Below are 14,038 nucleotides of genomic sequence, written 5' to 3' on the forward strand. Positions count from 1 at the left end.
TAAATTATTCATTTTTTATTAACACGTGTCACACTAAAAAAAAAAAAGTTATAATGCTTTTAATGACATAAAAAAAAGCAACATTTGATAGTTGGAAATAGCTGCACAAACCATCCAAAGAACATGGGAGGAATCCACTTGTTAACATGTCCATGTCGCGCCATAATTTTTTTTTTAATATTTTAAATTACTAAAAGATAGAAATGCATTTAAGCCCGCCAAAAACAAAAAAAAAACTAGATAAAAAACTAAAATGCCCATTTAATGAAGCGTTATATGAACAACCTTATAGTCTAAAAATCTATACATTTTAAAAGTATTTGATACCGAGGGTATTCAATTTTTTTTATTGTTCATTAAATAGGAAAAGCACCACAAAACTAAGCTTTTTTGTTTTTTAAAAATTTATTTTAGTAATTTTATTGTAAAAAAACACACAAAAAAACTATGTGCCTGATGATTTTCTTAAAAGATGTGTTCCTATGACAAGACTAAAATACCATCGCTCCCAATTTTCATTGAATCATGAAAAAAATCATTAAATTATTCCCAATGATAAAAAATAAAAAACATTGCTCATAGAAAAAAAAAACTATCTAACATTATTTTTTTGCTAAAATCTAAATATTTTTTCAATAAACAAAAGAAAGAACTGACAATTTATCATTTTTTTCTGTCAAGAATAAATTGCAATTGTGTTGTTTAATTTAAAGTATTTAAAATATATTGGATGCTAATTAACAAACTAGAGTTCATCCTAAGCTTGTAACAAAATCAATTTAAATTACTAGCATGCACATAAACATGTACAATATTAAAGTATTAGACTATATTGTAATTTTCTAGATGGAATAGCAAAGTAAATATGATTTATTTACTTGTTGAAGAAATCTGGATAAATATACAAGCTTTTACTAATTATTTCCTAAGTAACCTTGTAAACCCATGACAACAGTCTTAAATATGAAAAAACAAGAGGTTAATATGTAATTAGGTTATATAATTAAAAGTATCTTGAATTATTATCGCTCTTGATATTTTAGATTATATACTATTTCAGATATGTATAGATACAATTTACAAAGTTATTTTTGGACATTATAATTTAAAAATACTAAATAATAAAATTAATAATAATAATAATTTTAATACACTAAAAAAATACTTAATTATAATTGGATGGTATCTTTAAACTAATTTTCATATAGCATGTTTGTTATTGCATTGAAAAGCAACAAAAAATATGAAAATCATGCTTTTTATATGGTGGAACATATGTGGTCCCGTTTCAATACCAAACTAAATTTAAATTCAATTTTTTTAATTAAAATTAAGCTATTTACATTAAAATAAAAAAATAATAATTCTCATCCTTTTTAGGATATATTAATGTGGAAATCACACGATGGCAACATTTAATGATATATGGTTCAAAATAGACACTATTTTTTATTATATATAGTTTTCAGATACATCTCAGTTTAAGAATCGGATTCCAAGTTTTGCCAAATCACCAGATTATTTGAATCAATTTTTTTAATTAAAACAATATTATTTTAGTAAAAAAACAAAAATAAATAAATTACAATTGAGTTTTTGACAGAATCACACTAGATTTTTTTTTTCTTTATTTTTTTTTAATTTGGCCCAATTCCAATCCTAGATCGTTCAGATTTTGGGTTGACCTCCTGAACTGGACCGGGTTTAAAAACTATATATATATATTTATATATATTAAAGAAAGGGGAAGAGAATTTCACATACCTAATTTTTTCTAACTTCAGAAAGGGGGAATCAAACTCTTTAAACATGTCAACTCTCTTCATACCCCACACCTGAAATGGAGGAGAATCATCGGCAAACTAGGAAACTCCAATGGCTTTGGTTATGATATTAAATTACTGTGTTGCCTGTGGAATAATCAAGAGATGGGGCCAAAGCAGATTTTCTTTCTCTTTCTCCAAAAGTCTTCAACTTCTAGTCATTGATATGAAGACAAAAACATATATGCTGATGCCATTTCTTTTGGCACAACTAGGAGTATCTTGTCACAGCAATGCAATTTACATTGTTTCTCCACAGTTTGATTTAAGTTTGACAGCACTTGCATCCAAAGTATGCCTTCTTGTTTATCTCTATTATATCTATATCTTCATAGTTATTGAATCTAACTCCATATAAATCTCTAATCCAGTAGATTAACAAAAACAAAATAATATTATTTTGATTTTTTAATAAAAATTTAATGAATTCTTCATATCGAAAATTGACCTACAGAAGCAGGGCTAGGAAGTTTAATATGGGTGCTAATATAATGAGATGTTGGTGGGTTTTTGGAGTGATGAAAGTGGAAGATGACTAAAGGGCAGATTGCATGGATTTCCACATGATTGCAGGGTTTTGGGAGATGAACCTGATAAAGAATAATGATGGCAGTTGAATGAAAGTCCACTTCATCTTGGCCTTTAGAGGGCATGTACAATCAGTAGGGTTAAAAGAGCTGCTTCCTTCCTCTAGAAAAATCTCTTAAATATAATTGTTTCCAATTAAATCAAACTCACCAATAAACTGCAGCTCGTCAACTTTTACAGGAGTAGGATACCCTCCCATAGAGTTCAAACCTAGCTTCTAAAGGTAAAAATAAATAAATAAATGGAATTTATCTATGCAGACTTCAGAGATGCCCCATTGGGAAAATATATTCATTCTTTTCTTAAAAAAAGAAGAAACCCTAGTCTACCATGATCCTTGCTCCCTGGTAAGAGCATCTCCAATGCAGAAGTTAAATGAATAATTAAAAATAAAAAATTAATATTTTAGTTTTTTTTGTTTGTTTTGTACACTCCAAGAAGAAAGCTAAACAAAATACTAAAATGCTTTTTCTCTTCCACAAATGCTATTTCTATATATCTTTTTAAAGAGCTAAAATCAACAAAGTGGGACCACTAAAAAACTAGACCAATTAAATGTAGACATGTAGAAAAAAAATAACATTAAATAATATTAAAAAATAATAAAATACTTATTTTTTTCATTTTAATATAAATGGCTCTTCAAATGGTTTTTTTCCATTAAAATAGATATGGTAAAATAAGATATATTTATACTCTTTAAAATGTTATTTTATTAATTTAGTTTTTTAAAATAGCATTTTAGATTAAAGATGCTGTAAAGCTAGAGGCATCATGTTCAGGAACATAAAATTGACGGTGGGGGAGGAAAATCTGTATTGATTCTGAGCTTTTCTTGGTTATGATGACGGGCACTTAAAACAGAGGTTCTTCTGATATTGTCGAGGAAAAAAAGCAACCATTTTATTAGAAAAATGAAACAGACGACAGGAAGAATATTAGGTTGTCTGTGGTGGTGGACACCTTGATATCTGATCCCATTTAAAAAATGTAATTACTCGGGAAGCCACCATGCCCTTGATGAGCATGCAGGCAGCAGGCCGTAAGTGAGCAATCAAGCCATTCATCCCTAACTTATTTTTTCAGGCAATCCATGGTTTTACAGTCATATTGAAGACTTGAAAATTACTTGTAAATGAAGGTCAAATGTAGAAAATTACGCAGCAACCTCATGCTACCAAGGGATCCCCCATCAAGATAGCTTCCTTTATCTTCTTTATTCCCATCAATCTCTTGCACACGCACCCTCGCGTTTAAGGATTCGTGGATTATTATAACTAGATAAAGAGCTGTTTGGCTTAGCATTTGCTGTAACATTTTTATTTAATAGTTATAATATATTTTCATTTATAAATCCTATTATTATCTCTGTTCAAAACTCTACTTATATTTTCATTCATAAACCCTACCATTATTCATTATTCATGTTCAAAACTCAGTTTTATTAAAGTAAAAATTGCATATTTTTTATCGTGAAATTTTTTTTTCATAAACATAGCCTCTTTCTGCATAATACTCTTCATTATTTTTTTTTATTCAAGTTAATTAATTTACTCTTCATTATTTCCATAAAGAGTGCATAATTTACTTTTTATTATTCTCATAAACAATAGAGACACTCCACTATTCGAACATAACATGATTAAATATGATCCAAAACTAAATATATTGAACCGATTCACCTAATAAAAAAATCAATTTTTTTTTTAAAAATCATTTAATAACAATAATTAAATATACAATATCTAAATTAAAAATTATATATACATATACATATATACATATATATATATATATATATTATTTTGTAAACTCAATTTAAAAAATATTCTTAACTAAATACATTAAATTATTAAACTAATTTCTATTTGATCTTAATAAAAAATTATTTTTTATAAATCAATTTTTTTTTAAATTTCTACTACCCTAAAAACACTCAAAATAGATTTTTTTTATCCTTTTTATCTTATGCTCGATACCTTGCCAACCTCTTCGGAGAATTAGGAAGCAACCCTTTCTTGACCAGGAGGCTCTGCTCGGTCTTGGATTAACCACACCCAAAAAAAAAAAAAAACAAAAAAGAATAAAGAAAGAAGAAGAAAGGTATAGGACTCAAATATTTTGCTGTAAAGCCTGGCATCCCGATTGGGAACAAAGGAAGACCCATGATCGAAGTGCCTTAGCCACCAAAATGATCACGCATAAGAGAGAATAAATAGGCAACACAAACCCCACAAGAACTCGCACAGCTTAAATACACAAAACTTCAAATTTCAAAAACAAAGTCTTCAATCCAAGGCACATAAATTATCCCACCTCCTCACCTTCATCCTAAATATCGGCAAGCTAACACAAGAAAAGAGTAATGACGACCTGCCGCAGCATGATTCTATGTTCCTCATATAATATAAATCATTGCTAGTATATCCTAGCAACATGCCAGAGATAAATCTAAACCACACTACGAGAATGATATGCGACTACATGGTCTGCCCCTCTTAAAAAAACAAACGACCCAGGTCCAGCTGGAAAGGGGGGCAAAAAGAAGCCAGCCCCTAGTTCATCATAAAGACAAGGCTTGTCAAAATGCAGGATAGATAGCTCAAGCTTGTCCGGACAAAGGATTTCATCATCACATCTTCAACCATTTCAACTTTTGCTGGAATCGGGAGAACCATCATCATAAGACACCAGGCCCTTCTTCCGACCAGGGCTTCTAGATGATGACCTTGATCTGTCTTTACTGGGTCGCTTGGGAGACTGGGAGTCCAAAGAGGATCGTGATTTTGATGGGCTACGGCTACGAGACGGCAACCTTCGCCTATCAACTCGTGGAGACACACGTGACTTGGACACGTCAACTGGGGAACAACTGCGAACAGGGCTGTGGCTATAACGACGGTTACGATAGCGGGGGCTGCGTGATACAGATGGGCTACGTGTCCTGCTTCTCCTCCCTCTGTATCTGCTAAAAGTATCATATAGAGAGATCAGGTTGGCAGGATGGAAAATTGTACAACCAAGGACTGATAAAACACTTCAAAAGAACCATCCCACTAAACAAGACATGCAATTCCAAGCAAACAAGCATTTCCAGCATCACTACCATCCAATGAGAAATAAAATCAGCCAAAAATAAATGAAGTAAATCACCGACCTTGGTGGAGTTCTTCCTCTTTGAGGACTCCTATAACGCCTAGGAGAATACCTTCGGTAACTGGTAAATCTAGAAACATATCATAGTGAGTTAGCATTCTAAAAAAAACATCATGTAGTTGAGCATGATAGTTCAAATGACCTGGATAAATTAGAACAGAAACGGGCAAATAACAAAGGAGGTTGGCTTGCCAAGTACCTATCACGGCCGCTATAACGGTAGGATCTCACAGGAGAACGCTCTGGAGAGGGGGTTCTGTATCTCCGAGCATAAGCGTATCGTTGACTGAAACCCCTTCCCCTCCTGATACGCTTGGGGGACCCATTAGGGGAAACACTTCTTGACAAACTTCTTCGATCAGGAGACCTTGCCCTCCGTATGCTTGGGCTCCTTGAATAGCTGCGACGATTATTCCTGCTTGGTGCCCTAACTGGGCTTCTGCTAATGCTTCTCCTTGAAGGAGCCCTACCAGAGCTTCTGCTGATGCTTCTCCGAGAAGATCTGACAGGGCTTCTGCTGATGCTTCTCCTCAAAGATCTAACTGGGCTTCTGCTGAGACTTCTCCTCAAAGATCTAACTGGGCTTCTGCTTACGCTTCTCCGAGAAGATCTAACTGGGCTTCTGCTTATGCTCCTAGAATCTCTTACAGGGCTTCTGCTTATAGATTTTTGCAATGATTGAGACCGAGATCTCACAGGGCTCCCGCTTATGCTTCTTCGAGGTGGTAATCTCACAGGGCTCCTGCTAATGCTTCTTCGAGACCTAGATCTCACTGGGCTAGTGCTTATGCTTCTAGCCTTCTTTGCCCTCACAGGACTTCTGCTGAAACTTCTAGCTGGGCTCCTGCTGCTTCCACTTCTAACAGGACTTCTGCTGATACTCCTCTGGGAAACATGAGGATGGCTTCTACTAGCACTGTGACTCCTGCTAGTGCTTCTCTTTGGACTAACACTCGGGCTCTTGCTCAGGCTCCTCCTGGGACTAATACTCTTACTTGTGGTCCTCTTGGGACTCATACTTTGGCTCCTGCTCATCAACTTTCAATAAAATACAGATCTGGAAGAATCTGTAAGCATAAAGAATAACTGTCACAAGATTTGAAAGTAGACCTAGATTTTCCTGGGTGACCATCTCTGATATCAGGTTGCCTATCTTCACTTCCAAAAGATTTAGCATCTGCCTCAATACCATCACTTCGTCGTGATCCATTTTCCTTGGGGAATTCACCATCTTCCTTTTCAAGTATATCAGGTTCCTGTCTCCTTTTACGAGGAAAGGAGGCCGCTTCTTCCTCCAAAACCATAGGAGATTGATCATCAGCTGCATAACATTACATGAAGCAAATAGTACAATATTTGTTAAATGCAGAGTGGATGACTATCACACGAGAGTGGCCACAAGGCCAACTTGAACAAAATGCAAATAAAAAAGCAATTCAGGAAGTATCACTATCTTTCCAACATTGTTAGCATTAGATATAAAATTGCAAGCATCCAAATGTATTGCAAATTTAACAAGAACCAGCATAGCAACAAAGATGACACATATGCAACGTGATTTGAAATAAAGTAGGAGCAACCAGATGATATTTTCCAAACACACTGCTGCAATTTTGGATGAGTGAAAAAACATACAGAATGACTTCAAGAAGCAGTACCAGTTTTCTGAGAAGGGCCCCTGCACTTCCTGTCTTTTGCTTGAGCATCATCATCAGAGCTGGTTTCACTCTCACTCTCAGCATCTGTTAGACTATCTGATGATCTAAGAGAAGAAGGAATTAATTCAGTATGGAACACGGAGAAGATACAATATAAAACATGAGTGACTGACAAGTGTTAAAAAAATGAAAGCCAATGAACTCAAAAACATAAATGATTAATTACATAACAAATGGGTTCACACTGTCATATCTAAAATACTTCTAAAGAAAGCAGATTCAAGTCTGTACCACAGAATTTCTATCAAATCATTTGTAACACCTAAATGGAAATTAACCTATCTGCAGTAGCATGTGGGGGTAAATATCAAAGACCAACAAAGTAGTTTGGAACCTTCCCTTGATTTTAAGAGCATACATAAAACATTAAGGGTATAAAAATCATGGCTAAGCAACTACCTTCTTGATCTACGCTTGGATCGTTTATCACGTCTCTTTCGCCTTTTGTCACGTCGCTTATCTCGTTTTTTGCCACGTCTGCGTTTATCTCGTTTAGAAGTTCTCTTTCTCTTCCTACGTCTGTCCTCACTTGAAGAACTAATATCAGATGATGAGGACATAGAGTCAGAATCACTGTCAGATTCCGATGATTCCATATCAGAATCAGATGAATTCTCTGAATCAGACGAATGGTTTCTCTTCCTCCTCTTCTTTCTGTCTCTAGAAGATTTCTGGTGCTTTTCTGTTTTCAGTTTATTTACTTTCTTTTTGTCTGCAGGAAAAAAAAAAAGGTATCTAAAGTGAAACTTGTGAAAAAATAGTGGCACCTCATCAAATAAAAAAGGATGACACAGAATGAGAGGGAAACAAGAAAGAAAGCATTCCTCATACACTTACTGGATCTCTAAACCAAGGAAATCAAACAGACTAACAGTCACACTTATCGTAACACATATATTAACAATAGAATACTTACCCTCAATGAATTCACCACAATTGACTATTTTCACTGTTACAGTGGGTCTCCCTTCTTCATCACCCACGTCTTCAATTTTCTTCAGTACTTTATCTCCTTGCACAAGCTTCCCAAAGACCACATACTTCCTGTCATACAAAATCCACAGCAAGCACTATAAAACATGGATGCAACAGCACATCAAACAGACAGTGAAAAGAAGGGCATAAACTTTAAAGTATTGGCATGCTTCCTAAGTAACAAACCTGTCAAGATGATGATTAGCCCTAAAGGTAACAATAAATTGAGAGCCTAAAGTGTCACGATCAGCAATTGACATGGATAGAAGACCAGGTCCATCATGTTTTAGCTTTGGAGACTCATCTGCAACAGTGCCACAAACCACTTGTCAGCACATTCAATCGAGGATCACTTTAACTTGCACAATGAATGTAAGACCTCAGAAAATCATGATAAAATTGTAATGCAAGGCCTGTGGACGAGGCAAGACTGTTGGTTCCCACACTGCTAAATCGCACTGGGGGGCCAAACATGAACATAGTGAAATTATCGCATCAACTGCAAAGCAGATTCTGAGTTCTTACATTACAGCATATTAAAAGAAAAATAAATTGCTTCTGAAAGTGTTGCACAGAGTCAATATCAATAAATAGGGATGTGTCAATGATATGCCCAGACAAAAATCAATCTGCAAAATAACAGTGCCAGTCTTCATTCTTGCACTGTTCATTACATTTCTTTCTAAGAGGGTGGTACTATTCTTAAGAGACCGGACATGCACAGAAAAAGTTTCTTTATTTCAAACCTATCTTCAAATTCAGACCCTCATAGCCTCTAAAAGGAGGCACAGAAAAAATAAAAAACTTCAAAGCTATAGGTACAAACATATATGATAAGCTAGCATAAAAAAAATGGCATGACATGGGGCAGGTCATTCCAACAAAGAAAAACCTATACAATGTGATTTAGTATCATTTGGACAATGGGCCAAGTTATTCAGAAATTTTAAGACATGACATGGGTATCTGTATTGACATTGAGTATGCCCTTATTAAGGAACCACTAAACCTATAGTTAAAATGTACACAAATTCATAATTTCACTTCATTTGGCATTATGCATAAAATGCAAAAATTTCCCAATTCTATGCTCACAAATCCATAACGTTTTCCTTGCAACAGGAATCAAAAGAAACAAAAGATTTCAAGTATTCTCACCAGGAAACTTGTCCCCATATATGCTCTCTCCAAAGGTCCCTGCAGAACAGGAAAACAAAATGGTTAATAATTTGAAGAGCAAAAACATGTCAGGAAGTATTATCCCCTGAAAATCTAAACTCATGCTGCATTCTGATTGCTTGTTTATCCTGATAAAAACCTAAACGCATCGATTATAAGGGAATTTCGATTGCAGACAATTTACAAAGGGCAAATCATAGAGTTATGTCATAAACAATAGTCTCCTCCCTTGGCCAAAACTTACTGTATTGCAATTGTTAATCACTAGAAAAAAGGAATTTAGATCTTTAAATCTAAAGAATGTTATAAATTTCAGGAAAAATTCTATAAATCCACCCTTATACTTTGAACCTAATCTCCAATCTACCCTCTTAACTATCAATTGCATCCATGATACCTCTGGAGGAAGATGAAATCTCCAATATAGCCTTCAATTAGTGAAAATTATCAAATTCTGCCATCCAAGTCTCAGATCCTACAGAGATGTGAAATTACAGATTTGAGTTTTTGAGATAAAAGAGTAGTTCAGATTTTTATCCAAGAAAAAAATAGGGACTGATAGAAACCCATTTAGATTTTACAATTAAACTGTTAAAGAAAAACTTGGTCAGCAACTGCGCAGTAAAGGAACACCCCTTATTAATGGCAGCTAATCCAGTCATTTATCATGGAATACACATGTACATGACACAAACTCTTAAGTTTAACAGATTTCACGAGGTCAATATTAGAGATTTTATCATAGTTCAAGTGTATGGTAGTTGCAATTAAAATTAACAAGATAATCAGAGATTAGCTTCCAAGTATAAGGGCAAATTAGTTGATTTTCCCTAAATTAGAGGGAAATGAGAATATAAGGGGTGGAAAAGTTTCTAGAATAAGTTGAATGTTGTAAGATTGTTAAAACAATTAGTGTCATCATTTCAAATCCATACAACAAAATGAATGAGTCATAAACTGCATAAAATCAAAAAGATTAACAACCCAAATGAACCAACAAGAATTACGTACCATCTCGTTTCAGAATATCACCACCCTGCAAAATTGACAAAAGAAGTTAGTCCACCAGTTGGCAAAATTGTTTATGTTTCAGAAATGGGTTGGGCATGGTGAATCATAGTAAATTTTGAGGATGGACAACTCAGTAAGTACAACCTTAAAACTACATCACAAGAAATGCAGTCATGACCATCAGCCCTGTAACCCTACAGCATAAACAAGGGTAACTGACTAAAAGATGGACCACCTCTTAGGCATGTTCAAACAAGAGAACTAAGCAAACCTATGCAAGAAAAATCTAGATGGACACCAGACAGGACAACAAACCTGAGCCATGGACCCTTTAACGATGCGATGGAAAAAGGATCCCTTGTAGTGCAATGGCCTTCCAGATTTGGGACCAATTCCTGTCTCCCCTGAGTTGAAAAGATTAAAGACATCAGAAAAGCAACTCAACAATACAAAATCAAATTTCTAAAATCTACCCAAACCAGCCTTCAAACAAAAATTAAAAATTCCAATAGCTGAAAAATATCGAATAAAAAGAAGGCATTTCCATCTAGAAACAAGGTAAAAACTATCAATCAAGACAAAAAAAAATGACAAAAGAGACAGCACTACCATCAAAAGACAAGTCATTACAAAGATTACCATAGCATGCAACCATTACCTGTACAAAGAGCACGGAAATTTTCTGCAGTCTTGGGAGCAATATCCGAGAAAAGCTGCAGAACAAAAAAATCACAGAGGAATTAATAAAAATGCAAGACAACACTCAATATACAGGTATTTCCCCATGCATCCAACAAGGTTGAAACATAATGATACCTCAAAAACCATTCTCTCCTTAGGATCGCCATCAATACACAAGTCCATAAAAACCAACGGGTTCTTCTTCTTTGCCGTTTTCTTCTCCATAACTTACAAGTATCACAAACTCAAGCCACCATAAACAATAACCTGATACCCAAATAACACATTACCAACTTTACAGTGAGCTAAAAAAATTGAATTAGCCCCACACCGACCGTGCGAGTAGATCTTGAGCCAGCATTTAATAAAAAACAAAAACCCGTAAAAAAACCATCAAATAACTCCTAGAACCAAAATAGTAGCTCCATTCTCCACAACCTTTAACTAATTTGCAACAAAAAAAAGCTCAAATAACCAAGTAATCATGCAGCCACAAAAAACCCTTAAACCCTAGCTAGATGCCCACAAATTAGAGAACGAGAAAACAAAGAAAAAATAAATCAATTAAATAATCAAATCTAAGTCTTCACTGAATATAAAAGATATACAAGCTCATCTCCCAAAAAAATCCACAGAAATTTAAACGAAATCACAGAGCTGAGATTTTGATAGGGCGTGCCAGATCAGGCACGCGAATTAGAAGACGGAGTAAAAAAGATATAAAAACGAAAATAAAAAAAATAAAGGGAAATGAGAAAGAGAGCTAGGGTTTTATTTTTTACCTGAAAGACGCGGAGCCACAGAAGACTCTCTGTGTGGAGATGAGAAGACAAAAGAGTGACGTGCTGCTTCTACTAGCTTACTAACGAAGGAGAACCTAGCTCTCCTAAATTACAGTGTTACCCTCGTGGTTATCGAGTCTGCTGGGTGCTGTCTTCACTTCTCGTCTTTTTGGAATGACGGGTGTGTCCCGTGTTTTTTTTTAACTGATATCACTTACATTTATCTACTGTGATAATTTTTTATCCAATCAGATTTTAAATAAATCATTTATATTCAAATAAATATATATATATAATTGTTTTTGAGTTTTTTATTTAGAAGCAAAATTACGAAATAAGAAAGGGAAAATTGCTAAGAATACTATGCAGGCAACATTTTATTTTCATATTTTGATAAACTATAATTTTGGTGAATTTAGTAAATGGTTAATAATTACAATTTAAAATATTTTTAATTATAAATATTTAATATGATTTTTTTAGATTTTTTATGATCTGCAACATTTTATTTTCATATAATTTTGTTGTATTTAGCAAATGGTAATAATTGCAGTTTAAAATATTTTTAATTATAAATATATAAAATAATATTTTTTTATTTTTAAAAAATACAAAATTTTAAAATTAATTTTTTAAAAAAATAAAATTTTAAAAAATATGATTTTAACCCGTTCTCTAACAGTTTATTTATATACTGATTCAACACCAATTTTAAATTTTGATGCGTTCACCCGTTATTTAATGAATTTTACTACACTGTTAATATTACTACAAATTTTTGAAATCAAGCTTTCGAAACTAAAAGAGCTACTGCTATGACTATTGTATCCTTACAAACACGGCATAAATGGCTTTGGAAGCGAGGTACAATAGTTTTTTTATGGTGAAATGACTAATATGCCTTTAGAGCAAAAAAATTCAAGCGGTGGTGGGGGGAAGTTTTTTTTTTTAACTTTTTCATTTTAAATACACAGTCAAATAATCACAAACTTTAAAATTAAAATTGTCTTTGCTGTTGAACAAGAGGTTTTTTTGCCCTTTTCTCTTAGTTTTTTTTTATATAATTATCAAATTTAATTATGTTAATTTAGTGTTTAAACACGTATAAAATATTAATTAATTTAAAAGTTCGGCTGTGCATGGATGTTCCCTAGCTCTTTAGATGCATTTACAATGTTCTTTCCTTTTTTCTTCTTGATTTTAGGTCCTTTCTTTACATATTTTAAAAGCAGTTATTTGATTATTTTTTTTCATATTTAGTTTTTATTTTTCTGAATGGTAAATTTTTTATAACTTAAATAATTTTTTTAATTGTAATTATTGGATTTTGTTAACTTTTCAAGTGACAAATTTTAAAGATTTAACCTATTTGATTTAGATTTATTTTTTCAAGTTTTTTTTTTATAATTGATGTTTTTCCATTTCATTATTCTATAGAGTTGTTCAGATTTTATATAGCAAATCACGTGTTTTATAGGTTAACTTAACTTAACCAAACCTAATGTTTTTTTATTTGTTATTGTTGCTAATTTTTTATATTATATTATTAAGTTAATCGAGATTTAACCTGATATTTAATTTTTATTACTTCTATGAAAGTTGTCATCACTTATTTTTTTGTGCTGAAAAAATTAGTAAAAAAAAATAATTGGTTCAACATATGGTGTTATGTGAGCCACAAATCTAAGTAACAAAAAATAAAAGAAAAAGGGGTTTAACTGTACTCATCTTCATAAAATACTATTCACTTGAACAATGTCTTTTTTTAGATTTTTTTTAATTATGATTTTTTTTTTCAAATTTAATTTTATCCTCCAACATTAAATTTATTGGAGATTGGACTTTATATTTTTTTAAAATTTACTTTTTATATTGTTACCCTACTCTCATGACATATACCATAAGTTTGACGAGGTAACTCAATTACCTTGAGTTTTTTTCCCTTTAATAATTGATTTTTTCACTCAATTTTATTATTTAATATTGGATTAATTGATAATTAGTTTTTATGATTTGTTTTGGATTCCTTTTTATAAGGTTATCTCTATCTCATAAAACGAGATATGAGTTTTAATGAGTTAACTCGACTACTTCAAGTTTCATTTTTCGTATTCTTTTTTAATCA

At 32.8% G+C, this 14,038-nt stretch overlaps 1 protein-coding gene across 3 annotated transcripts; it reads right to left on the minus strand.

Moving 5' to 3' along the window:
- Positions 1-4,644: 4,644 nt before the first annotated feature.
- Positions 4,645-12,020, minus strand: LOC105127064 (peptidyl-prolyl cis-trans isomerase CYP95-like). 3 transcript variants are annotated; one of them, XM_011028173.1, is made up of 14 exons: positions 11,914-12,020; positions 11,267-11,398; positions 11,109-11,163; positions 10,766-10,854; positions 10,451-10,475; positions 9,419-9,457; positions 8,447-8,564; positions 8,202-8,329; positions 7,685-7,997; positions 7,226-7,329; positions 6,678-6,888; positions 5,767-6,594; positions 5,569-5,637; positions 4,645-5,376 (listed from the first exon to the last, which is right to left on the minus strand). In XM_011028173.1, exons 2-14 carry the CDS (start codon positions 11,354-11,356, stop codon positions 5,061-5,063), a joined length of 2,385 nt encoding a protein of 794 aa, XP_011026475.1. In that variant the 5' UTR covers positions 11,357-11,398; positions 11,914-12,020; the 3' UTR covers positions 4,645-5,060. The 3 variants fall into 3 exon arrangements, with proteins under 3 accessions (XP_011026475.1, XP_011026473.1, XP_011026474.1); XM_011028171.1 differs by having other exon boundaries at positions 4,645-5,379; XM_011028172.1 differs by having other exon boundaries at positions 4,645-5,379; positions 11,267-11,394; positions 11,911-12,012.
- Positions 12,021-14,038: the final 2,018 nt, after the last annotated feature.

This window comes from Populus euphratica, unplaced genomic scaffold, assembly GCF_000495115.2.
Source record: "Populus euphratica unplaced genomic scaffold, PopEup_1.0 scaffold50.1, whole genome shotgun sequence".
Classification (NCBI taxonomy): domain Eukaryota; kingdom Viridiplantae; phylum Streptophyta; class Magnoliopsida; order Malpighiales; family Salicaceae; genus Populus; species Populus euphratica.

Excerpts from the sequence above, each read along its gene's own strand:
- LOC105127064 (XM_011028171.1), bottom strand. The coding sequence starts at position 11,356 with ATGGAGAAGAAAACGGCAAAGAAGAAGAACCCGTTGGTTTTTATGGAC. Across the intron at positions 7,330-7,684 it reads TCCAAGCGTAGATCAAGAAG|ATCATCAGATAGTCTAACAG; the intron begins GTAGTTGCTTAG and ends TTCTTCTCTTAG. Across the intron at positions 6,889-7,225 it reads GGGCCCTTCTCAGAAAACTG|CTGATGATCAATCTCCTATG; the intron begins GTACTGCTTCTT and ends AATGTTATGCAG.